Source organism: Thamnophis sirtalis, unplaced genomic scaffold, assembly GCF_051295495.1.
Source record: "Thamnophis sirtalis isolate CommonGarterSnake01/CBP01778 unplaced genomic scaffold, rThaSir2_p1.2 scaffold_3, whole genome shotgun sequence".
Lineage (NCBI taxonomy): Eukaryota > Metazoa > Chordata > Lepidosauria > Squamata > Natricidae > Thamnophis > Thamnophis sirtalis.
In genome coordinates, this window is record NW_028261383.1 from 161,078,901 (window position 1) to 161,105,898 (window position 26,998).

Genomic DNA, 26,998 nt, shown 5'->3' on the forward strand with positions numbered 1-26,998 from the left:
CAAAGGTGGTTTCTATTTTTCTACTTACATTTTTATATGCTTTCAAACTGCTAGGTTGGCAGAAGCTGGGACAAGTAACAGGAGGTCACTCTGTTAGGTGCTAGGGATTTGAACCACCGAACTTCCAACCTTTCTTATCGACAAGCTCAGTGTCTTAGCCACTGAGCCACCTTGAAGGATACATACGCAGACATTAAAGCAGTGACATTCTCTACTTATTTATACGTCATTTCAGAGAGGGGCAGTTCCGCTAAGGATCTCTGCTGGTGACTCCCACTGTTGTCTAGTCACTCAACCATCATGGACAAGCTTCAGCATTGCCCTAGGGATGATTGACTTATGCTAGAAGGTGCTAGAGTAGATAAATAGCTGGAAGGGAGAAACAGCATAAGATAGGAAGAGCCAAGTCTAATTGCCTGCTGAACCAAAACAAGGACCTTGGTGCAGTCACATTTTCAGCCTAACCTTCTTCATAAGACTACTATGGAGATAAAATGGAAGAGGAGCATGTCCAAAGCACTAAAGCTGAATGACAAAGACATGAAGGTAATAAATGCTCAGGCAAATAGATGCCTAAACACAGAAAATAAAATAAACCAGCTGGGTATACGGATGATCTATGTAGCAATTTTAGATAATAACTGTTGATAGGCTTATCTTTTTATTGGACAGAACGTAGGGTAATAACTACTCCATACCTAACTGTCCCATTGACCCAGCTTCCACTTATTAGCATTACTTCTAGGGGAGCAATGCTGTCCCCCTGTGGAGAGGGAAGAAATGACATTTCTGCTAAAATAAATTCCCGATATTCTACGCACCTGCTCCAAATGCCAAATCTCATGCCAGATCTCACATGCAGATCTTCTCTCTGTCCCCAGATCTTTTGACTTCCTCTCACTCCAACACAGAGCTTCCCAGAAGAGGCACCAGCAGGGCTGAAGGAGCCACCAGCACTAGCTGTACCATGGACGGGGAACGTGCACTACGATCTGGTCTCTCGGTGCCTTGGTTGTTTTTTTCTCTGCTCCTCAGCCTCCTTCCCTCCTAAATTCCAGTATTTTCCTTCCAGAAAGCAGAGCTGCGTTTACGAAAACAGCCTGATATATTATATATTTTTTTGGTGAAAAGGAAAAAAGTCCCCGAACAACAGCAGGCTGAAAGTCAAGTGGCTTCTCCTCCAGCTGCAGTCCTTGGCCTGGCTCCAAGGCAAACTCCGCTCCATAATTACACAATTTAGAAGAACAGCCCCATGCTGACTTAAAGGGCCAGAGATCCAGATCTCCCAGGTCTGCCTGGTCCAGCTCCAGAGACCGTCCCTGAATGAAATCACGTGAGGCGACATGTTGGAACCGAACAGGTGGGTGCATATGCATCCGAGGAATCAGCTCTCAAAGGCTTTCCTGGATTGCATTTCGGGATATCAGAACTTGGTCCAACAGAAAAGGCAGATGTGACCTCACTTGGTTTCCTTCCTGTTTCCATTACCCTTGCAAAAAATAAATAAATCCCAATCTGGATCCCCATAACATCTTTCAAAAACGCCTTGGTGCTTTTGACTCTGATTGTAAAGTGTGGAAATGATCTGTTGGGAGAGGATATAAATGGCAGCCATCTGGGCTGAAAGCAGATGGAGACAGCTAGCAAAGTTAGAAAGAAAAGAGTCCTAGTGAACCATCAGAGGAAGAACACCAGATACTATAACCCAACCTTTCCAGTTTGGTGGCCTCTAGATTGTCTGGGAACTATGTTTTTCAGACTCTCCCAGAAAGTCTGAAGATGCTGTTATGGCCCCTGCTGAAGCTAAACAAGAAACAAGACAGGAAACCACAGCAAATGCATATTGAGGATTGGTTTCTTCAAGGGAGGGTTAGAAAGTACACAGAATAGGAATCTTGGTGAAACTAAGCTAGTTAAACTCGAGGTGGGACATATAATCAGCTTTGTGAACTTTAGAAGGAAGGAAGGGAGAGGGAAGGAGGGAGGGACAAAGAAAGAAAGAAAGAGAGAGAGAGAGAGAAACAATGAGAGAGAGAGAGGGAGAAAGAAAGAAAGAAAGGGAGAAAGAAAGAAAGAAAGATAGTAACAACGAAGAAAGAAAAGAAAATTTTGGTGAAACTAAGCTAATTAAACTTGAGCTGTGACATATAATCAGCTTTGTGAACTATGGAAGGGATGGAGGGGAGGTAGAGAGAAAGAAAGAAAGAAACAAAGAAAGAAAAATGAAGGAAGGAAGGAAGGAAGGAAGGAAGGAAGGAAGGAAGGAAGGAAGGAAGGAAGGATATATATGGTGGAAAATAAAGTGTGAGAGATTTTTTGTTTTAGAAAATACACAGAGCTACACTGGGCTAGAAATATTTGATAATTCTTTTTTCTTTAGTTTAATTGTGTCTGATTGCGTTCATATTTGAAAACATAGAACTTCACATAATGTGAGAGCTTAGAAATACTTGAATTTATCTCTGCCTTTCTCCCAGCCATAACTAAAGGCCTGTTTGTAAACCAAAAGGCTCCAGCTACATTCACCAGCAGCCAGGCGACTCTGGAGGTCCCCCTGAGGTCACCCGCATTGACCTTTACCTCTTGAATCATGCTTCCCCCCCATTAATTACAGCTGTCCCTGCTGCTGTCACCCTCTGGGGGAACATGGCCCTTGAGAGTGAACAGCCCTTGGCCATCCATGCTTCTCTCCCGGAATTCACCCGAGACTGACGCTGGAGACTTTGCGACAATCGCTGTCTCTCTCCAACAGCTCCTCCACCCTGCCCCCCTGCCATGCCAACTTGCCTGACAGTGAATTATCTGCAGGGACGGGGGGGGGGGGGGAATCCCAGCCTGAAAGCAAGGAGAATCCAAATGACCCCTCCATCTCCCCCCCAGCAAGTTCTCCTGTTCAGTTTCTGGGGATCGTCCAAAGCTGACAGAGAGGCCCATTGATTCCATAGACAGAAGTTCATACAACAGTATCTTTATGCATAGGTGTTTTGCACTCCCACACGCCCACTTATGAAACCTGAGTGCCAGGGATTGATGTGAGGTTACCAACAGGGAAAGGTGACAATTTTGGCTGATGAGGAAACTGGCTAAAACTTCCTTGTATGCCAGACTCTCTGGAAGAAATAACGAAGCCAGGATGCCCAGAATTAGCAATAGCAATAGCACTTAAGACTTGTATGCCGTTTCACAGTGCTTTACAACTCACCCTAAGCAGTTTATAGATTTGGTATATTGCTCCCAAACAATCTGGGTTCTCATTTTACCCACCTCGGAAGGATGGAAGACTGAATCAACCTTGAGCCTGGTGAGATTTGAACTGCCAAATTGCAGGCAGCCGGCAGGCAGCAGAAGTAGCCTGCAGTACCACACTCTAACCACTGTGCCTGTGTTTTCCAAGCTGTAATAAAAAGATAGGAGAAGGGCATAGGCCAACCTTCCTCCCCTCATTGTAATGTTCTCCATCATGGTCTTAACTTAACTTTGGTCACCTCTTTTTTAAAAAAAACAAAAAAAAACATTACTTGGGCACATCCAAAATGTATTTCAGCCTTTGAGTAAGCTTTTTAATCTCAGCTTTGTGGTGGAAGGTAGAGAGTGGACACCTTTGTTCTCCTTTCTCAATGGTTATAACACCCCATGGCCACTTCCATGTGGGAATAGTCATTAGAGTTTTTAAAAGTTCTGAATACATCGCTTGAGCACTTCTGCAGTTCAACCGAAACACACATGAATGGGGTAAAAAGAGCCCTGCTTTAATTTATTTTGCTTTTATTCCTCTCTTCCATATGCAGGTTTATGCATGAGATGGGGAAATGATTTTCTCCCCTTTCAAAATTGCCAACCTTCCACGCAGCAACCACATTGAAGGAGAGACGCTTTTACTTGGAATATGCTGTAGATTCAAACAGTGAGCAGTTTGAGGAAAACTAGTCCGTAGAATGAGGGTTTATAGGCTACAATTAGGGGGGGAAATGGGTGGGATAGAGACACAAAAATGATCCCACAAAATGCAAAGTCTTTTACCCAAAAGGACTAGATGCCAGATGGAGCCGGCACTATTTTTTTTCACAGGGATATAAGATTTTTGGTATTTTATCATCCCAAGAAATGACCCTTAAGGGATAGGGCAGTTTTTGGGCAAAAAACCCAACTGTAGCTTTCTTCTGAACTCACTTGGGAAACACAAGGACCTTTTGAGTAAGACCGCTTTAGTAAAATAGCTATTATGGAGCAAGCAGTATGACACCCATTAAATGTGGCACAGTTGATGCAGCCACAGAATTCTGTTTTCCAAGCTGTATTAAAAAGGTAGGGAGAAGGGCATAGGCCAAACTTCCTCCCCCACATTTTAATGTTCTCCATCATGGTCTTCTCTAGGTTCACAGAACCATAATTCCCAGAATTCCCCAGCCAATATGAGAATTTTCCAGATGTACAGGGAAATGGCCCTGATGTTGCAATAGCATCACCACTCGTAACTAGTGGTATGTACATGTGTGTTATGGCCCGCTAGCATCCAATAGATCTGGCAGCATATTCAGACAGTGAGGAGGTTGGGGAGGAACGTGGGCCAGTCCTGGAGTCTGGGGAAGGCTCTGATGAGAGATCTGTGTCGGAAGCAGAGAGGGGGGCAGAGCCGCATGCCAATTATCTGCTGCCTTCAGAGTCAGACATCAATGAGGCAGACGAACAGCTGGAGTCTGTTCCCAGTGTGCGCTTGTGCAGAGTTGCTAGATGAAGGCAACAGCTAAAGAACAGGGGTCGACTTAGGAGTAAGGCCACAGATGGATGATGAATGGCCCCTCCCAGAGGAAACAAAAGAGGAGTGAAAGGGGAGTGGAGTTTGCAGGAGACAATTAGTTTGCTTAACTGGTTTGTGACTCTCCGAGACTCCTTGCCAAATTTTGGGCCTGTCAGCTCTCCAAGCAAGATAAGGTCTGTGACTGTAAATCCTCCCGTGAATGAGCAGAATTCACAGTAAATTAGTAAAAGGGTTTTTTGTCGAGACAAGGAGTTTGCTTCATGCTCTTGGGAAGCCTCGGTTAGAACAATGTAATAGCACTACAGTATTGCTCCATAACACTCAGCTATAATTAAGCTTTATCTTTGGTTTTGTCCTCTCTGCTTCATTTTTTGCAATCTGCATTCAGGAAATTCTTGCACGTTAAATCAGGGAATTCATGCAGTGTATTCTGAACGTATAAACAAAGATACCTTGGCTGATGTCAGCCTATGTCCCCTGTTTATCTTAGCCCTTTCCTAAGAAATCAGACTCTATATGGGGACTTTTTTTTTTTTTTACTGGAATGGAATTTTCAGAGGGACCAAATGACTCATCCATAGACATTTCCCTAAAATCCTAGCAAGCTGAAATGTGTGAGAGAGGGAACTCCAAGATACCCATAGCGTAGAAAAATCTGAAAGTCCTTATCTTTCTTGTATGGCTGTGGCAAAACAAGAGGGAGGAAAAATCAATCACAAAATACCAATTCTCACCATATTTTGTGGCCTCGGATAAATGCAAGCAATGGAAACAACTACACATATAGGGACAATCAACTTAGTGTCTTCCAGATATTTGGCAGTATATCTCCTAAAATTCCTCTTCCTGCTGGCCAGGACTGATGGAAGATGTAGTTCGAGGCATCTGGAAACCAGATGGCTTCCTTGTTTGTTACAGCTTCTATTCCCTCTTCTTTTCCTTTGTTTCCACTCGCCTCTCATTTCGGTTGCCGTTTTTCCTACTGTTGAGTTTTAGCTGCCTCAGAGCATTCTAATGTTATCCTAACATCCTGCAGGGATCTCAGAAGCAGATCTCAGAAGCAGGAACATAATGCTTTCCTCCTTCAAAGTGGGATCCTGAAAGAGCACCCTCGGAAGTGGTTAAACTGTTTTTGGAAGCAAAATGAAACTCTTCTACAGGCAACATTCTGCACCGGAGAATAACAGCATAGGTTGTGACGTATAGTGGAGACGGGCGGCACACAATTCCAGCCCTAGGACCAACAAACCCACACAAGGAACGGAATGTCATTTGGGGGAGTTCCACTGCTCCTTTGCACCCTTGAGTGCATTTTTGTGATGTGGAGTTAGAACAATCAGAAGAAATGAACATCTACACTCTCTCGGTATGTAGGATGAATTAAACAAGATATGGTACAAAATCTGATACCAACCCCAGCCAAAAACACCGTTTGGGGCACCCAACCAAATGTTTCCCAGCACTTACCTTGGCTTCGCATTTTTTATGGCTTGCCATTTTGCACACTACAAGAGAAAAAAATAAAGAAAGAAACATTTCAGTATTTAGGATAACTGTAAATATGGATGCCTTCTGATGCTTTCATCCCAAGTACAGGTAGTCCTCAACTTACAACAGTTCGTTTAGTGACCGTTGGAAGCAGTGGTGGGATTCAAATTTTTTCAGGACTGGTTCTGTGGGCATGGATTGGTGGGCGTGGCATGGATTGGTGGGCGTGGCATGGATTGGTGGGCGTGGCATGGATTGGTGGCGTGGATTGGTGGGCGTGGATTGGTGGGCGTGGCAGGGGAAGGATACTGCAAAATCCCCATTCCCTCCCAATCAGCTGGGACTTGGGAGGCAGAGAATAGATGAGGGCAGGGCCAATCATAGGTGGTATTTATTGGTTCTCTGAACTACTCAAAATTTCTGCTACCGGTTCTCCAGAACTGGTCAGAACCTGCTAAATACCACCTCTGGTTTGAAGTTACAATGGCACTGAAAAAAAGTAACTTATGATCCTTTTTCACACTTACATCCATTGCCGCATCCCCATCGTCATGTGATCAAAATTCAGGTGACAACTGATTCATATTTATGACGGTTGCAGTGTCTCAGGATCCTGCGATCCCCCTTTGTGACCACCTGACAAGCGAACTCAATGGGGAAGCCACGTTCACTTAACAACCGTCTTACTACTTTAATAACTGCAAGTGATTCACTTAACAACTGTGGCAGAAAAGGTTGTCAAATGGGGCAAAACACACTTAACAAACATCTCATTTAGCAACAGAAGTTATGGGCTCAATTGTGGTCGTAAGTCGAGGACTATCTGTATTTTGTTTTGTTTTTTGCAGAATAATACTGTAAAGCATGTTGGGTGAAGCTACATTTCGGGTATGGAAATGGAAATGAAAGAGCTGTGGTGGCGCAGTGGTGAGAGTGCAGTACTGAAGGTCACCTCTGCTGACTATTGGCTGTCTGCAATTTGGCAGTTCAAATCCCACCAGGCTCAAGGTTGGTTCAGCCTTTCATCCTTCCAAGGTGGGTAAAATGAGGGTTGTTAGGGGCAATATGCTCACTCTGTAAAACTGCTTAGAGAGGACTGTAAAGCACTATAAGAGAGATTGAGATTGAGATTTGTTTTATTTATATGCCGCCCTTTTCCGGGAGGGACTCAGGGCGGTGAACAACTCAACGGGGAAAAGGGAACATAGAACACAATACAAGTAGTTAAAAATAGCCAAGAATCACACAGCCACACAGGTCGAGAGGGGAGGGGAACTCGTCAACCCCAGGCCTGCCGGCACAGCCAGGTTTTGATGGCTTTTCGGAAGGCCTGGAGAGAGGTGAGGGTCCGAATCTCCGCGGGGAGTTCGTTCCAAAAGGCCGGAGCTGCCACAGAGAAGGCCCTCCCCCGGGTAGTAGCCAGATGGCGGTATAAAGCGGTATATAAGTCTAAGTGCTATTGCTATTGCTATGGGAAGGGGCTAATGTCCTCGCTGTTGTCCTGGCTGTTTTTTACTATTATTATTTTTTATTGACAGTGAAATCCATAATAAAAAACCCCACCCAGATTAATGAAATGGCAGTCCTGGTGGGCACCACTATAAAGAAGGCAGCATCAAAGCTGGCCTTCCAAAAATAAGTATGTGAATGTATACTTAAAATGATATGTAAGAGAATAAAAAATAAATAAAAATGTTCTGGAAAAAAAAAAGCTTTGCCTTCCCAAAGCCCTTCCCGCATTGTCTTACAATACAAGGAATACAAATGAGCCAACAACAGAAAAACATCTTACCTCTGCACACAAGCCCTTGGGCGTCTATGGATTCCTTGCACACGATACATGCCTTCTTCTTCTTCTTAAAAACCTTCTCTTTGAAGTTGTGAGGCTCCGATACCTTCCCAGGCTGAAAGGACAAACAAGAGCAGAAAATAGGATGGTGTGCAGAATTTATTTTACATAGATCAGTGGAGGCAGCTTTCCCCGGACACACACGCATGTGAAGCCATCATAAAGATTTCACCAATGGGTCAACCTAACTGCTGGAGATGTGATTGTCTCGATGCTACATATTACCATATATGGTGGACTTGTAAAAAGGTAAAAGCATTTTGGATAAAAATATGGTGGATTATGCAAAATGTTCTTTAAAAAAGGATAAAGTTTACCCCTCAGTTATTCTTGTTAGGTATAACTACTGATTGTACTGTTATAGAGACTAACTTGATTTTGTATTTAATAACGGCAGCAAGACTGTTGGTGGCGCAATACTGGAAGAAGGAAGATTTGCCTACCATTCAAGAATGGACATTAAAAGTAACAAACCTAGCAGAGATGGCTAAAATATCAGCATATCTCAAAGATCACTCAAATGGGAGATATAAACTGGAGTGGAGAAGATGGATTGACTATATTCAAAATAAATACCGGACTAAGAAATTCCAGATAGTTTACGACTGAAGAAACAAGGAATGATATAATCTGTTTAGAGTTAGCCTAGCAAAGAGGAGTTAAAGCTCAAATGAAAGATGATACTAACTTTCTTTAAGTTTATTTTAGAACATCTTTGTTAAAGATTTATACCCTGTATTTGTTCTGGGAAGTGGGGGGGGGAGGGCAGGGGGGTTGGGTGGGGAGGGCAGGGGAGGGAGGTAAATATTTGTAAAAGGTTTTTTTTCTAAAAACTTTGAATTAAAAAAAAAGATTTCACCAATGGGTCTAGGACAACTCCCCATGGCCAATTCGTCTTAGAACAACTTGCCATGGGACAAGATTTACACTAATATCAAAGAAATGGTGCAAGAGAATCATTTTTAACAGAATGCAAAAGGAAGGACAGAATGAAATCTGAATGACAAAAATTAAAACAATTTTTCTAATTTAAATAATTAAATAAAATTATTGATTTGTCCCGCCTTTGTCCCACAGCAAGTGGCGAGTTGTCCTACAGCAAGTTGGCCATGGCAAGTTATCTTGTGGCGAGCTGGCCATGGTGAGTTGGCCATGGAGGATTGGCAGTGGTGAGTTGGCAGCAGCGAGTTGGCTTTGGCGAGTTGTCCCATTCTGTTCACCACCACCATACTGGGGTTCTCCAGTATATTGAGAGGCCAATTTACAGAATTCCATATGGGAATGGTGCATCAGATTTGAGACGTACTTTATAAAAATTCTAGTGAAAATAATTTTTTGTGTGTTCTATACACAAGGACCCTTCTGAACATTCAACTGACACTCAATATTGGAAAAGGCCCCAAAGACTTGTATTGTCGTGGTTTAAATCCATGCCAAATTCATGTCCGTCTCCAAACAATTTGGATATTTATCCAATACAGAAAAGAGTACGAGAGGTTTATCTGTTAAGGTCCCCTTACTTATTTTGAGTAGATGTGGATTGTGGTACATTATAATCAATGAGAGACAGAACAGTATTAGGAGGATAGGTTGATGAGATTGGAACAATTTAATTGGGAAAAAAGAAAACTAAAGAGAGTTTTCTCTCTCTATTTCTATTTTATTATCTACATTATTTGTAATTTCTCAGTGCTATACTCTTTCATTTATAACGTACATATTGGCACATCATGCCATGAAGAGTAACTGAAAACAAATTCTGGATTTCTTTGCACAACGTGGAATTAACGTGTAGCATATTTCACAAGATCCAGCAGTAAGAACCAGCTTAGATTCTGGTTTTGTTTTTTTAAGGATTAAACAAATTCATAGAGGTCAGGCTTAGGAACTACTTACTATTAACCTTATCATAAAACAAAAGCCCCTGTTAAGAGATCCAACAGCCATAAAAAAACAGGGAATTGATTTCTCCATCCTATTTCCCCTCTTCCTAAAGTATTTGTTACTCAACCTCTGTTGGAACATGTTAGAGATGCAGCTCAATTATATCTTAGCCATTATAACTGTATTTCTGCTCAACAATTATAACACCCCTTGACTAGAGTAGTAGTTCTAAAACCAAAAGGATGTATTTTACTTTCAAGCAGTACATGTATTTCACAGATAAAGCATTAATCTGTGAAATGTTGTGTTGAGAGCATTAGTTTGTTTTAACTATGGTTTACTAAAGTACAAACTATAGTCACCTAATCAGTTGCAACAACTATAAATCATGGATTATAACTCCAGCTAGCTAAGGCAGAAGGCTAGAAACTGGGAATCTGTGAATTCTTCAGAGATCTTGGGTTAGTCACTCTCTCTCAGCCAAACCTAGCTCATAGGGTTATTGCGGAGGGAAGAATAAGAGAAGAAAAGAGCACAACATTAGGTATGTTCGCAGGTTTGACTTATTTATAAAAATAGTAATAAAGGCGGGAGAATTTTTTTTTAAAAAATACTATGCTATGCTACTTTATTTATCTAAAATTGTTTAATCAGTTGGCCGAATTCATGCAGCACACTGGATCGCATTTCATGATTCATCCTTCACAGTGCTATATTAACCCATTACACTAACCCAAAACAAGCCAACTCCATTGTGGTTTGATGCAACATGTGGCCATCATCTCTGTTGCAACTTTATCGAAGCAGTTTATTGAAATATGTATTAAAAACCACACCCATGTGCACACACATCCACACTCATGCAGATACATATTGCCTAATTATGTCAGAACTTTTTTTTTTAAAGAAAATGAAGCAATCGATTAAAATGAAATGAAAGCTATAGCTCTAAATTACATGGATCTCAAACTGACCCATCAAACTAAGATTTGTTCAGCTGAATCTATTGATGAGCGTTGGTTGTGCAAGGTCTTACAAAACACAAACTCAAAATTAATCCATGCTCTTGAGAAGGAACAGAAGATGACTGGGAACATTGTGACATGCCAAATAACAATAACAACTGCGCTGAACATTTCTCCACAAAATGCAAGCCTTGCATACGCTCTCCACGAATTTCAAGAATGTGCGTGCTAAGGGTTCATGAGATAAATCTTCATGAAATCCTGGGTGCCAGGTCAACAGTCAATGTTCTGTTGGAAGCAGCTACATATCAACCAGATTAATGTATTTTCTCAAACTAAACAAACAGAAGAAACAAGGGCTGCTGTTTTTCTCCCTCTTTAAGACTTGAGAGAAGGTGAGGGGAGGCAATAAACAGCTTCAACCTTAACTTAAGGTTCAATGCGTCTGTATAGAAATCCTTTTTTTTAATTTGGTGGCACAACCGTATTTTTTATTTAAAGGACAAAAGAACTGACAAGTCTTTGCAGGGTTTTAAGGAGTTTTGCTGATGTGATGTCCAGTAGGGTTACAAAAAGAGGAATGTCCTACTTTTTATCCTCATGGCCTCTATCTGGCAGGAATAACTTTCAAATGAAATATTGTTTGCCATTTTGAATATCTTCGGGTTTTTGGGGAGAGCAGGGACCATTTGCATAACATTTAACATACCTTTAATAAATAAATACAAATTTTCAGACTTTTGTGTACTGCAATTAGACTCCAGATTTATGTTTTTTTCTAATTCCAGCAATCAGCTTCAATCCAGCCCTCTCAAATCTATGATCATTATTTCTTTAATGAAATTTGAAAAGTGTGCCACTATTGATGCTATATTACCATAGCATTTGTTCTTGAAAAGATATATATGTTCAAAAAATACTGAAATTGGAAAACCAGTCCTTCTGATGCTAGAAAAAGTAATTTCATATATATGTTGACCCAAGTACATTTTTGGGGGGCAGTTTTTCAGTGATTTTTTTTGTTACAGGTGCCAAGAAAGTTAAACAGTTAGTGGATCCCCCTTTTCCCTCATTTGTCCTCCTTTCTAATTGCCCATGTCCTCATTTGCCTGTTCAGATATCTGATAACTCTAGGAACAAGGCCTTCTCTCTAGTGGCACTGTAGTTAACAGAATACAGTGTCCAGAGATGTTGCTCAGATGTCTATGGAGATTCTCAGTCATCCTCGTCATGGTTGTCCCAAAAGTGCTTTTTCAAGAGTCAAATGGACTTACTTGTTTTTCTTTGAAGACATTTCGCTTCTCATCCAAGAAGCTTCTGTGACTCAGAGCTGAAGAAGTTTCTTGGATGAGAAGAGAAACGTCTTCAAAAAAAACCCAAGAAAGTCCAGTTGATTCTTAAGAAAGCACCTTTGGGCTCAGATGAGTTTCTTCCGAGCAATCTTTTAAAGTTTTAAGGCAATGAGCATGAGAATGTAACAAGAGGCCTGCAGGGCAATGAGCCTTCTTATCACAATGGTTGCGCCAAAGAAGCTAGAAAGAACTGTTTAGAGTGGAGGACAAGATAAATCTGAAAGCAGAAGGCTTTGGCTGTGCTCTGGGGATAATAGGGAGGCTGTCTCATGGGGTCATGTGCTTTGAGATTAGTGAGGTTCAACTGCAGTCTGACCATCAACAGTATTGCTATTTTGGCAAGTCCATGTCAGTCCACTTCCCAAGGATCTGAACCATGGAATTTGCCTTCCTTTGCAGCAATCATACCCTGCATTTTTTTTTCATTGAGCTGTCTACCATGACCCCAAAGCTCCTATTCCTGGTCAAAAACTGTCAGCTTAGATCCCATCCCTGTGTTTGGAAAGTCTGAATTTATAATGCAGTCACTCTTCCTTGTTTATATTTTATTGTATTTGCCATCTCAAGGCCAAATCATCCACTTTGCAAAGCTCTTTCTGGAAATATTCTGTAATTTTCTACAGCTCGACACCAGTAAACTTGTCTAATTCATTAGTTAACCCCTATACCAGGGGTGAAATTCAGCAGGTCCTGACAGGTTCTGGAGAACCGGTAGCGGAAATTTTGAGTAATTTGGAGAACCAGCAAATACCACCTCTGGCTGGCTCCAGAGAGGGGTGGGAATGGACATTTTGCAATATCCTTTCCCCACAAGTGGGGAGGGAATTGGGATTTTGCAGTATCCTTCCCCTGGGGTGGGATGGCAATGGAGATTTTGCAATATCCTTCTCCTAGGAGTGGGGAGGAAATGGAGATTTTGCAGTATCCTTCCCCTGGAGTGGGAGAGAATGGAGATTTTGCAGTATCCTTCCCCTGGAGTGGGGAGGGAATGGGGTTTTGCAGTATCCTTACCCTGGAGTGGGGAGGGAATGGGGATTTTGCAGTATCCTTCCCCTACCACGTCCACCAAGCCACGCCCACAGAACTCAAAGTAAACATTTTTGAATTTCACCACTGCCCTATAAACATTTTATAAGCAAATTTAAAATAGTGGTCCCAATATCAGTCCCTTGGGGACCTCTCTTCATGTTGAAAATGGCCCATTAATTCCTACCTTCTATTTCCTGTCTTTTAGCCAGTTAACAATCTATGAGAACACCTGTCCTTTTTATTCCATGACCACTAAAGCCAGTGGTGAGAATTTTGTCAAAGGCTTTTTCAAAGTCTATAATGTTTGTTGACTTATCCCTGTCAACACACTTGTCGACATTCAAAAAGCAAATGCCATGTTCCATTTTGGCAAAGATGATTCTTCTGGAGCTTTGATTATTTTTGTGTTAGTAACATTACCTATATTTTACTAAGAATTAATATTAAGCCACATTTAGATCGCCTTGAAAGAAACTGAGCTTCATTACTTGTTACTGTTTTCCAGTTCTTGGCAACAAATCTTAAAGAGAAGTTGCACACATTTGCCAGAAGAACAGCAACTTCAATATTTTACTTCTTTAGGAAACCTAAAGATGGATGGATATCTCCTAGACATATTTTTAATGTGTCAAATTTATAACTGTATCTATGGTTATCTTATTTTGTCTTAATTCATATGATTTTGTTCCTGAAAAACGTAGCTCAATGTGTAAATAATTTCATATTATTTTAACTTAGAATCAGTTGATCAAGAACACTACTCCTCCTCTTAGTTATAGAACTGCTATTGTTGTTGTTGTTGTTAGATGCGAAGTTGTATCCAACCCATTGCAACCCCATGGACAATGTTCCGCCAGGCCTTCCTGTCCTCTACCATCCTCTGGAGTCCATTTAAGCTCACGCTTACTGCTTCAGTGACTCCATCTATTCACCTCATTGTCTGTTGTCCCCTTCTTCTTTTGCCCTCAATCCTTCCCAGCATTAGGCTCTTCTCCAGTGAGTCCTTCCTTCTCTTTAGGTGGCCAATAATATAGTAGCATTAGAAATGCTATTATTACTCTGAAATTCTAAATCTTTCTTCAGAATACATAGAAAGTAAAGTAATCATCCTCATTGCTTGTCCATTCTTTAAGCAACTCACCTGCTTTTTAATCATCATTGAGCAATAATATTCATACCTTGTAATATGAAACGCTCCTAAATGTCAATCCAAAATCTATGTAATATGCAGAGCCTGGCATGCCTACCAAACACATCTCAATGTAATGAGGAAATTCTAATTTCTGTAGTATAAATTATGCCAAATTATTGCAATCTGATTTTGCCTAATTTCCTGCTGTTCATTCATTTTGGTTCTTCGTTCATGTTAGCTGAATTTGAAAGTGTGTAACTGTACATGTGGAGGAACATTTGTTATTTTAAGTGAAATTTCTAGGTAATAATGGCCAGTTGTGACAAGTATTTTCTTGATTAAAATGTATCTCTTTGCAACCTAGAGGACTACAGACATGAATGACAAAGTAGGGTTTGTTAGAATGGTCAATTGTGTTTTCAGTATCCCATTCTGCAATTCATCAACATTTCTTCAGAGTAATACATTTCACATGTTCTTTGATTCATTTATTTGAATCAAAGTTGCAAAGAAATAGCAAAAAAACATCAGAAATAAGGACTATTGTAATCTTTACACTGAATCTGAAAACAATTACTTAGAAATGTTGATGATTGAAATTTATACAAAGCTAGTAACAGCAATTCCAATGAGATGAATGAAAAAAGCTAGTAACAGAAATTACATTAAATTAAATTATTCTTATATGGATGGACTTACATGGCTTTTTCCAACCATCCCCTTCCATCCCAGTCCTATTTCCCCAACTGGCAGCTGCTAAAGATGACATCTTCCAGCATTTCCCTAATTTTGTTTTCCGAATTCTGAACCTACTTAGATAAACCAGAAACAAAACAGCAGTCCTGCTGGAAACAGAGCTGCATTCCAACTCCAATTCCCATCCCCCCACTCCCCAAAAGAGAGGGGGAGAGAGAGGGGGGGAGGGAGGGGAGGAGGAGGAGGTGAAGAAGAGGAAGAGGAGGAGGAGGAGGAAGAAGAAGAAGAAGAAGAAGAAGAAGAAGAAGAAGAAGAAGAAGAAGAAGAAGAAGAAGAAGAAGAAGAAGAAGAAGAAGAAACAACAACAACAACAACAACAGTTCCGGAATGCTGCTCTATATTACCATACAGCTTCAGAAATTGAGCACTGATCAAAACCATAATCAGCACTCTCACCAAGAATCTCACCAGCTTCTAGGCCAGTGTTTCTCAACCTTGGCAACTTGAAGATGTCTGGACTTCAACTCCCAGAATTCCCTAGCCAGTGAATGCTGGCTGGGGAATTCTGGGAGTTGAAGTCCAGACATCTTCAAGTTGCCAAGGTTGAGAAACACTGTTCTAGGCTTACTCAAACCAAATGGTGCCCATCGTAACAACAGACAGGCTTTGAAACACTGATATACCCTTTAACATTTCACAGATGAACATAGGGACATTCCTGTAAGCAACACATATCTGACTCCCGTGTCAGCTGCACTCTATTCCAGTAATAGATGTTGCTGAAGAATGGACTCTGCTGTCTATTTGTTCTATTCTAGCCTGGTCTCCATTATTTCAAAAAACAAGAGTAATTTTCAAAAGAATTAGTGGCTGAACCTCATGTCATAAAAGAATTGGTGATGGAGCAATTATGCCACAAGGAACTATTAAATCCAATGAAGGAGAATATTGTAGCCCAGTGTTGAAATGAGGGGTCCTTGGTGCTCTCTGAGGTTGCTTGTTTTTTGCAGACATTTCATTATCCTAACTAGGTAACGTCATCAGTACTGCTGATGTTATCTAGTTAGGGCAGTGGTTCCCAAAAAGACTTGTGGACTTCAATTCCCAGAATTCTCCAGCCAGCTCTGCTGGCTGGAGAATTCTGGGAGTTGAAGTCCACAAGTCTTAAAGTTGCCAAGTTTGGGAACCACTGAGTTAGGATAATGAAACGTCTGCAAGAAAACAAGCAAACTCAGAGAGCAGCAAGGACCCCTAACTATTAAATATTTTGGCTCTATTTAGAAGGGGAAAAAATAAGCAAGCAGTATAGTAAAATTATATATAGTATGGAAAACCTGGGTAAGAAAAGATTTCTCTTCTGTCATAATACTAGAATCTCTTTGAAAGTGAATAGTGAAGAATTTGGATCAGATCAAACCTAAGTACTTCAGAGAGCCAGTTTGGTTGGTATAGTGTAGTAGTTGAGGCACCAGGCTAGAAATCAAGGGAGCATGATTTTAGTCCCACATTAGGCGTGAAGCTAGTTGGATGACCTTGGGCCAATCCTTCTCTCACAGCTCTGGAAAGAAGGCAAGGATGAACTACTTCTGGAAATACTTATCAAGACAACTGCAGGAACTTGTTCAAGCAGCCACCAGGAACCAGAATGGCTTGAAAGCATGCATACATTTCTTCGTACAATGTACAGTTAAATTATGGACTCCTTCTCTACTAAATTAATTGATGATTGCAGTTTATATAAATCCAAAACGAGATTGATCCAGAATAAGAGGTAAACAGAAGGAACAACATGCTCTCCTCCTATTAGATATCTGACTGATTCAGAGTCACATTCTTGAGTCTTCCTTATCTAATTATGGCAACCTTTGTGAGAAAGAGACCATAACAATGAATTTTGGTGTGATAGAACTTCTAAACTGGGATTCTGGTGGTGATCATAAATGTTGGCTGGCTATGTGCTCAGGGCTTCCAATGCTTGAACTTTCATATAGGACTTGAATATTAAATATTAAAGTTCTCGTAAAAAGATTCACAGCAACTTGGATCCACAAACTGGATGTCTTGCGCAACCTGGGACTACAAATCCTAGATTTTCTAACGATTCATTGGCCATATTGGGTAGCAATTCAGGAAGTTGTCTTCCCAAGACTCCATTCCCCGACCATCTGCGCTCTAGCCTATCTGTGCATTTAAACTTGTCTAATCCCCAGCCATCACAGCCAAGATGAAGAATTCTCAGTGGTAAATCATGCACATCAGGAGGGCATCCATATTGGGGAAGTCTATCACCAAACATCTGGAGATAATCAGGTTGCAGAAGGCTAATGTACATCAAGTCTTGCCAGATTCTGGAGTCAAACAGAGGGGTTGTGGTGAAAGCCAGCACAATATAGACCAGAAAGACCTACATTAAAATTCCCATTCACCCACAAAACTCAGCCAACCAGAGTCATACAGCATGGGGGAAAACCCTGCCTCTGACCTTGGAGGTTCTCAAGCTACGCCTATGACCCAATGGTGGTATGTCAGAAAAAAACAATACCCCTTCCCCCCCAAAAAGCAACCCAAAAATTTCTAAGCTTTTCTCTGCCTCTGCTTTATGATGAATGCCTGTTTACATTCCTTCCTTCCAGTGGTGGGATTCAATTTTTTTTACTACCAGTTCAGTGGGTGTGGTGTGGCTGGGTGGGTATGGCAGGGGAACGATACTGCAAAATCTGCATTCCCTCCCCACTCCTGGGGGAAGGATACTGCAAAATCTCCATTTCCATCCCACCCTAACAACCTGCTTTCCAGCTATATTCTCATGTTCAGGGCAACAAAAGAAGACCCAGCCAATCAGCTGGAACTCCGATCAACTGAGACTCAGGAGGCAGAGAATAGATGGTGACTGGGCCAGTCAGAGATGGTATTTGCTGGTTCTCCGAACTACTCAAAATTTCCACTACCGGTTTGCCAGAACCGATCCGAACCGGCTGAATACCACCTCTGGTTCCTTCTAACTTTTGCTTTTGGCTAGGCTTCTTGGTCATACCACCAGCTCAAGATTTACAGTGGCAACAGTGAAGATAGACAGGATTAGCAAACTGGGTCTGCTTTCTGCTGGGGGTGTTGGTAACATGGCACTTCTCACACTCCCAGCTTCCCCTTACTTCCTAGACAGAGGTGGGATTCTACTGTTTCAGCCCAGTTCGGGCGGACTAGTAGCTCCAAAGAACAGCTGAGAGCAAACTGGTTCACTATGACCGTCAGGTGGGCCCGCCTGCCCCCATGCTATACTCACCTACATTTCCTTGTTTTTTTGCCCAGCTGATAGGCTGGAGGAGTGGATTGCCGCTCCTCAGCTGTTTTCCTTGAAATGTGCAAAGTGCGTGCTCAGCAAACTGGTGGCTAAACTGGTAGGATCACACCCCTGTTCCTAGGGCTCTGCTGAAAGTAAACTAGGGGAAAGTAGGAATTTGATCTATGATTTTGAGCTTTTTTGGAGGAAAAAGCAAGATGCAAAGTGATTAAATAACAGAGAGAAGTCTATCCGCTACTAAACCGAAGTGGAAAATCCTTTCCGGTGGACAGAAAAATGAGAAAGGAGCCTTCCATGTGCCAGAATTGATCTTGCTTGAACTCAATAGAAGAAATCACAGCTGCTAGGGAAAGAAAGTATCCCAAACAAACAGCTGATCAGCTGACTTGTTCATAGTTGGTAGCAAGAGAGGAGAAGTCATTACAAGAAAATGATTTTCCCTCAGCAAAAGTTCCAAACAGAAGCAAGAGCGACGAAACCCAGCGAGACTTCTAGGGTGAGATTGGGAGTAGGGCAGGTAGCCAGCCAGTGGTGGGTTCCGGGCAGTATGGCCCAGTACGGGTGTACTGGTGGCAGCTGGGAGCAGCAGCCACTGTACCAGAACGGTGACTCGTTGGGCCCCCCCGTCCGCCCGTGTTCCTTACCTCTTTTTGAGTGAAAAGGGCCAATTGTGCATGTGCGCACAGAGTACGGCGCCTGCGTGACCTCCACCGAGCAGCTGGGGCATTGCAAGGCGGTGGCATGCACAGCACGCATGCCTGATGTGGACACCTGGCCCCGTCACAGCGTACCAGTTGCGACAGGATCCGGAACCCACCACTGTACGCAGCCCCGTGGCACGACAAAACCGCACTCGTCAAAATCGTGGTGATAAAATTGCGGCGCTAAAGCCGCGACGTCATCACCGCGCATCATCACCGCCGCGACAACAGCACAGCAACAGAAGGGCGCTTTAAAACGGCGCCGCGGCAGAAAGCCGACTTCAATTAAGGTAAGCGTTAGGATTAGGTTTAGGGATTTGTTTTAGGGTTAGGTTTAGGTTTAGGGTTAGGGTTAGGGTTAGGTTTAGGGTTAGGGTTAGGGTTAGGGTTAGGTTTAGGTTTAGGTTTAGGGTTAGGGTTAGGTTTAGGGTTAGGTTTAGCGTTAGGTTTAGTGTTAAGTTTAGGGTTAGGTTTAGGTTTAGGGTTAGGTTTAGGGTTAGGTTTAGGGTACTGAGTGCTTGGGAATGCACGAATTTGCCCTCCGCGATTATGTCATCGCGGTAGGGTTGCGTTTTTCCTTAGCGCTTAGAACGGCGCGAATTAGTCTTCGCGCTTATGTCTCCGCGGATAAGGGCTTTGCGGATTTGTGGTGGAACCACGCAGCCCTGATGACACAAGGGCTGAAAGGACAGAGCTAGGAAAGTGGCCTGAACAGCCTAGCAATCAAGAGGGTTCGTGGGATATGTAGTTCTCTCCTTGTAAGGAAAGGAAGACAAGACCAAAGGGCGTTCTGTATGAAGTTGTAATGTACACAAGGCCTAGTGAATGGACCATTCAGCCAGGGCCCAGCATGGTAGCAGCCTTAACTATAAATAGCTATGAATCGTGCTCTTTGTTAGCAACCCTCTTGCTGGGAAAACAAAGTTGCTACCTTAGAAGCAGAGTCGTTAACAGTCAGAAAAAAATTAGCCATGGAAGATTCTTTCCATATACAACTTCTGCGGTGAAATTACTATAGGTACAGAGATGGATAGATTTGATACTACTCACTGTGGAGTAAAACAGATGCTGAAATGGATAAATTCACTTCTTTGATTAGAAAAAAAAATACCTTATCTACATTTATTGGAGACTAGTAGCCTCTTACGGGCTTTTGTCAGTTCAGATGAAAACTTACAAAATGGAAAGGAAAGTGGCTGTCAACCCATTCCCCTCTTTATTTATAGCCCATTCTCTGGACTACATTTTAATTATTACAGAGCAAACACAGTTGTTTGGACAAGGTACAATTCCTCTTTCATTTGTGAAGAATTCAAGCTAAAGAAGCTTTTATGTCTTCTCAAGCCTTCTGGTAACTTGCTTGGAAATGCCCGCAAAGAGTTCTTACTCTTTTCCCTCTGTGTGGTCAGCAAAAGAGGGTCTGCCAAGAACTTTTCCAACTTACATATTTAGATTTCTCTGACCAGCTTATTTGGGACATAGAACAGCAAACTCTGACCAAGTTTCTTGGCGGTTCACACGGGCAGAGCAATGCCTTTAAAAATCGGCCTTAGATATTACTATGGGAAATATTTTCTGGGTGGATGATCCAACGTGGATTTTCTGTGGGGGAAGGAGGAAGAGATGTCAAACTGAATGTTAGAACTGACTACCATCTCTATGCATTGACCCAAAATTCCCTGTCTTTTAGAACTATTTCAGCAGAGATGGTTAGAGAGGATGAACTCATAAAGAGTATCTTCTTCTAACAAACCTATTTAGTTTACTTCATTTGGTTCCTTTTCCTCAATGTCCTCATGGTATCATACCTGAGTCCCTCTCCAACCATTTTAGCTTCATCACCATCTTGTGAACAAGGTTTAGTTGAAAGTGTATGAGCAGCTCATCCAGCGAACTCTAGGATTGAATCGGAGCTCAAACCTGGTTGACCTTGGCTCTGTTTTGATAAGATACCCACTGGGACCACACTTTCTTTCTTTCTTTCCTTTCCCATCCAGATGTTCTGTTTATCTCTTTGCCAACTGAGATACGATTCTCTACCACTTAGGCAAGGAGCTATATAACTAGCAGCTTAAATGTATAACTTTTATATATTTACAGCATGTATATAATTATATATTAATTTCATATAGGTGTGTGTATGTGCATATTAGTTACACACATCTATCTGTCTGTCTGTCCGTCCATCCATCCAAATAGGTCACAAAAACAAAGGCCCACAAATGGTTCCATTTGTCCTTTAAATAATATTCATGTGAAATCATCATTATAGTATGGGTGGCATACACTCTTCTGCAATCTCTCACTCCAGAGAGATAACCTTTCCATTTCTCCTCTCAATGCTCTGAATCTTCCACAAAAAGTCCCTTTAGGAGAAAACACAAGACTAAGTGCACCAGTCCTAGCCATTTATCCCACTTCTGGCTCAAACAATTGCTAACAAGCTTTAAATTCAGAGAACGCACTAAAAACATAGCCATTCCAGGGAACCCATCCTTTAACTCCCTGATGTCATAATTCACACAAAGGGTAGTCATGTCTGTATAAAAGGACATTGAGTATGATCATCCCAAACTGGACTACCTCTGGATATACGGGATGACAGCTCCCGTAATTCCTGGTATGAATCCAGGTAACTTTAGCTCCATGAATTCCTGTCATCACAGTCAATATCAGACTGAGGAAGATTGGCTGGGGAAAAAAATGGGACAAAGCCACACACTCACAGCATAAAATCTTTCCAAAGGGACTCAAATGAGATCCATCTGTAGTCACTGAAAAAAAGGCATGTTAGCTTCCCTGATCAAAAAGAGGCCATCTCTCATTAAAAAAATAAAATAAAACAAGGGACACGGACATACAGAAGACACACAGCCCAAGCTATTCACCTCACCTGCATTCACCAAATCTGTACCAAGTTGTGCAGAAGGATGCCCGGTTTGAATGGCAGGGTTGCGCCTCAGCTTTTGCCACAAGTGGAGGAGGTTAACCAAAGCAAGGAGCTGGCCGGGCGATGGCTCTTTCGTAATTGGACTCCACGCGGAGCTGGGGCACCAGTTCTCCCCCTCCTCCTTGCACTGAGTCCAGAACAACATGTTTACTCACTGAACTTGGTTGTACTGCTGTGAAATGAGTGGCTGCTATTATGTGTCAGCTGAATTGCGTTTTTCCCCGGCTGTACGGCAGGCCTGTCATGTGAATGGCCCGTGTTTACCCTACATCAGCCTACATGGGTTGAGATTTGGTATCAAAGAAAAGAGACATTTTGCTGTGCAAACTCATTATGGAATTTTTAAAAAAAATGTAACCCGAGGTAAAGTTCAGTCTGCCAAAATCTGGAACAATGGTTTTTGTAAAATGCATGAGGCAGAGGAAGAAGAAAGGTGTGGTATGGATTATGTGAGGAAGAAGTAGGCAATTTTTGATGGCCAGAAGCCACATCTGAATGTTTTTGCACAAGGCAAGACCTATAGAGGGTGAGAGAGCCCAGAACTGATGAGGAAATATCCTGTGTGGGGGTGAGGTTTTTATTTTTAGTTTTCTTCCTCAGGTGTTTTTCAGATGGAAGATTATTATTTGAAGCTGTGTTGAGTTTCTTTGAATGATAAAAGTTCAGTTTTGTGGAATGGCAGGAAACAGCACTACTGATTGTGCCTCCAAAATGCTCACACACACACCAACCCCAAAAGTTTTAAGGGCAATAGGTGATTTCAGGGCTAAAGAATGCTCATCCTTTGTGGGGGGGGGGGGGGAAGGCATGGGAAGTAGTGTCCATATAGAATAGATTAGCATTATGGGGAGCAATCTTCTCCTGCTTTTGCACAAGTAGTCTTCAAACAGTTTTTTTTAAGTGACCGTTCAAATTTACAATGGCACTGAAAAATGACTTATAACTATTTTTCAAACTGTGGTGGCATCTTCATGGTCACATAATCCAAATTCAGACATTTGGCAACTGACTCATATTTATATATGACGATTGCAGTGTCCCAAGGTTATGTTGTTACCAGTGACGTGCGGTGAGGTTTATGGCTGGTGAGGGAGCAATTTTTTTAGACTTGTGGACTTCAACTCCCAGAATTCCACAGCCAGACATGCTCAGTTCTGATTTAAAGTAGCAGCATTTGTTTTTCTCTTTTGCTAAATAAGTTTCCTTCTTTCTTTTTCTTCTCCCTTCCCCTCCTTCCTCCCTCTCTCCCTCCCTCCCCCTTCTCTCAAACACACACACACACACACACACACACACACAAAGTTGCACCAGGAGGATGACGTTTGAATTCCTCCCCCTCCCTCCAACCCACATGTACCTTTTTCAGCTGTTTCAGAGAGGATTTCAACTCTGTTCTTGCCTGCCATAATGAAAAGAAAAAAAATGTAAAAGGAAAAATGCAAGAACTGAGGTCATGCTGGGCTAGTTGCTGCCAGAGTCACTGTGGATGACTCTGCTTAACTGTTTAAAAAAGTCTCTAAAAAAGCGCCCTCTACAGGAGGAGGCAGGAGAACTACGTGTCTCATCTACATCAGACATTTTTTGGCTTTTAACCCTTGCTTAACTCTACTCAAGTGATCATAAAAAGTCAGACTAGATGAGGCACGTAGTTCTCCTGCCGCCTCCTGTAGAGGGAACTTTTTAGAGGCTTTTTTAAACAGTTAAGCACTAAGCAGAGTCATCCATGGTGACTCTGGCAGCCTGACCTCAGCTCTTGCCTTTTTCCTTTTACATTTTTTTTTCTTTTCATGATGACAGTGGTGAGGCTCTGCCTCCCCTGCCTCCCCTGACTGCACGTCCCTGGTTGTTACTTTCTGACAAGCAAAGTCAAGGGGGAAGCCAGATTCACTTAACAACCGTGTTACTAATATAACAACTGTAGTGATTCACTTAACAAATGAGTCAAGGAAGCGACAAAATTCACTTAACATCTGTCTTGCTTAACAGCTGTCACTATTGAGGCCAACTTTGGCCTCAATAGTGGTCATAAGTCGAGGACTGCTTGTACGAAGATCTCATTCTGGCATCTCCAATTCAACCAACCAATTCATGTATCAGACAGTAATGCTGGGAAATGCCTTCTCTACCTAAGTTGAGCCACTCAAAACTTACAGTAAAGATAGTCCTTGTTTAGCAACCACAATTAGGACTAGAAATTCAGTTGGTAAGTGAACTGGTCACTAGGTGAAACCACGACTGTTCTTATCATTTTACTTCAGTTTTCCTTTGCTTTACAGACCTATAAAGGTCATAAATGTGAGGATTGGTTCCAAATGTATTTTTTCATCAGTTTTGTATCAAGCAAATGCTGACTAAATGAGACAGTTGCTAATCAAGGGTCACTTGTACTTGTCCAGTTTGACTAATTTAATCTTCCCTGACAAAATGGGCATCATTGTAACAAGCCTGAAAGGAGTAATAGTGAGATACATTTAATTACATATTTAATTATATACTGCCCAATAACAATTCTATTAATTTCCATCTACTATTATTTATTCTACACTACTGGCACTTTAAAAGCTTATCTATCTCATATGCAGAAAAGAAATGTATTCCATCAGGAATGTCTAGCCCTGACTGTATCTTTAGAAAAAATGGCAAAACTACAAACCTCTCTTTCACTAATTGTTACTTGAACTGATTTGGTTTTCAACTGCATTGTTTTAACTCATATGCTTTATCGTTTGTATTTTTATCAGGCCTTGAATGTTGTCTGAATGGGAAGGCAGGGTCTAAATCAAAGAAAGAAAGAAAGAAAGAAAGAAAGAAAGAAAGAAAGAAAGAGAGAGAGAGAGAGAGAAAGAAAGAGAGAAAGAGAGAAAGAGAGAAAGAGAAAGTAAGTTTGAACATGAAGAATGAAAGGCTTATTATCAGTGGTGGTATTCAGCCAGTTCGGGTGAACTGTGGCGACCTGCGGCTGGCCATGCCCACCCACCCTAGTTTCGGTGTGTGGCGAACCGGTGGTTAAATTATGTGAAACTCACCTCTGCTTATTATGCTATACAGTCAGGAGTGAAGACAGAGCTGACAGAGAGAAGTATGGAGGACACATCACACAAACAGGAATAAGAAAGATAGACAATATTTTGCAGCAGTAGAAAGACAGATGATGAAAAGGGCAAAAAAGTGTAAAAGAAGAGGGCAGAAGGGAATGATGTGGCCTTGGCAGCTATGCTGAGTGACGAAAATTGGCCTTCCTCTACTAGGTATAAATTGTGCACCGGTCCTTAACGCATGGTTGTAGCAATGGTTTGACTGAATCACTGGCTCAGGCTGTTGTCATCTCTGGCTGGTCTAGGAAGAATGGTAAGAAGGAAAAAGCTCAACATACAGGAGAGGGAATACACAAGGAAGGCTGGTATCCTTTATATGTTGACTTCAGTCACAGACATGGGATGCAGAAAGGGACAGTACATTCCCAAGAGAGAAAATGCTGAAATTTGAGGCACAGGCTGCAAAATGGAATGTCAGTCATGGCAATTTCCACTTCCCTTTCACACAGTTGGGGGAGAGAAGGATCTATGCAGACAGCTAGAAACAAACAGAAATGATAGTACAGACATAAATTGCAGAGGGAGGAAGATTTTTTTGGCAGCCTTACACATGCAGGCATGCATAGCTACACTTCTATCATTCATACACACACACACACACACACACACACACACACACACAATGATAGATAGATAGATAGATAGATAGATAGATAGATAGATAGATAGATGATAGATAGATAGATAGATAGATAGATAGATAGATAGATAGATAGATAATAGATGATAGATAGATAGATAGATAGATAGATAGATAGATAGATAGATAGATAGATAGATAGATAGATAGATAGAGATAGAGATAGAGATAGAGATAGAGATAGAGATAGAGATAGAGATAGAGATAGAGATAGAGATAGAGATAGAGATAGAGATAGAGATAGAGATAGAGATAGAGATAGAGATAGAGATAGAGATAGAGATATATAGATAGAGGTTGAATTTTGTCCTGCTAAGTCCTCAAGCTCTGAGGTTGTACATTTCAAGTAGGATCAAGATCAATGTTTTTATAAAATTTTCTCTTGCAATATCAATGCTGGATTAGAATACTTCTCCATCTACCGGCAGTTGTCGACTTATGGCCATAGTTGCACCCAAAATTTCTGTGGTTCAGTGAGACATTTGTCATGTGGGTTTTGCCCCATTTTACGACCTTTCTTGCCACAGTTGTTAAGTGAACCACTGAAGTTAACGAGTTAGTTTCCCCCAAACAGGGTCTTATTTTCTTTTGACCCCCGAAATAAGCACTTGGCCTTATTTTGGGGGAGGTCTTATTACTTTGGAGGTGCAGGAGGTGGCGAGTGTGATCACCTCATGGCTGCTGCTGCTGTGTTGCAATATTTTCAGGAAGGGCTTATTTTAACACATGCGTCCAAAAACCTGATTGGGCTTATTATCCAGGAAGGTCTTATTTTTGGGGAAACAGGGTAACACGGTTGCTAATTGATTCCGGCTTCCCCGTTGATTTTGTTTGTCAAGAGGTGGCAAAAGGAGATCACAGGACCTTGGGACACAGCAAAGGTCATAAGTATGAACCAATTGCCAAGCATATGATTTCTGACCACCTGATTGTGGGGCTGCTACAAAGGTCGCAAGTGTGAAAAATGGTCATAAGTCTCTTTTTTCGGTGCCCTTGTAACTTTGAACAGTCATTAAATGAATGGTTGTAAGTTAAGGACCACCAAGTTACAAACCAGCAATTTGAGCCATAAAGGGTTCTCAGGGGGAAAAGAGGAACAATTGGCAAAATGCCCATCAAAACAAGCCACGATTCCCATTCTTGCCTTTGATGTCACA

At 41.7% G+C, this 26,998-nt stretch overlaps 1 protein-coding gene across 1 annotated transcript in view; it reads right to left on the reverse strand.

The window, feature by feature from the left end:
* The window catches only part of TNS2 (tensin 2), a 161,984-nt gene that overhangs the window by 72,387 nt on the left and 62,599 nt on the right, over positions 1–26,998 (reverse strand). Inside the window, exons 2-3 of the mRNA XM_087710626.1 lie at positions 8,040–8,151; positions 6,227–6,264 (exon numbers count right to left, since the gene is read on the reverse strand). Of these exons, the coding sequence (XP_087566752.1) occupies positions 6,227–6,264; positions 8,040–8,151 (150 nt within the window). The remainder of the gene's footprint in view (positions 1–6,226; positions 6,265–8,039; positions 8,152–26,998) is intronic.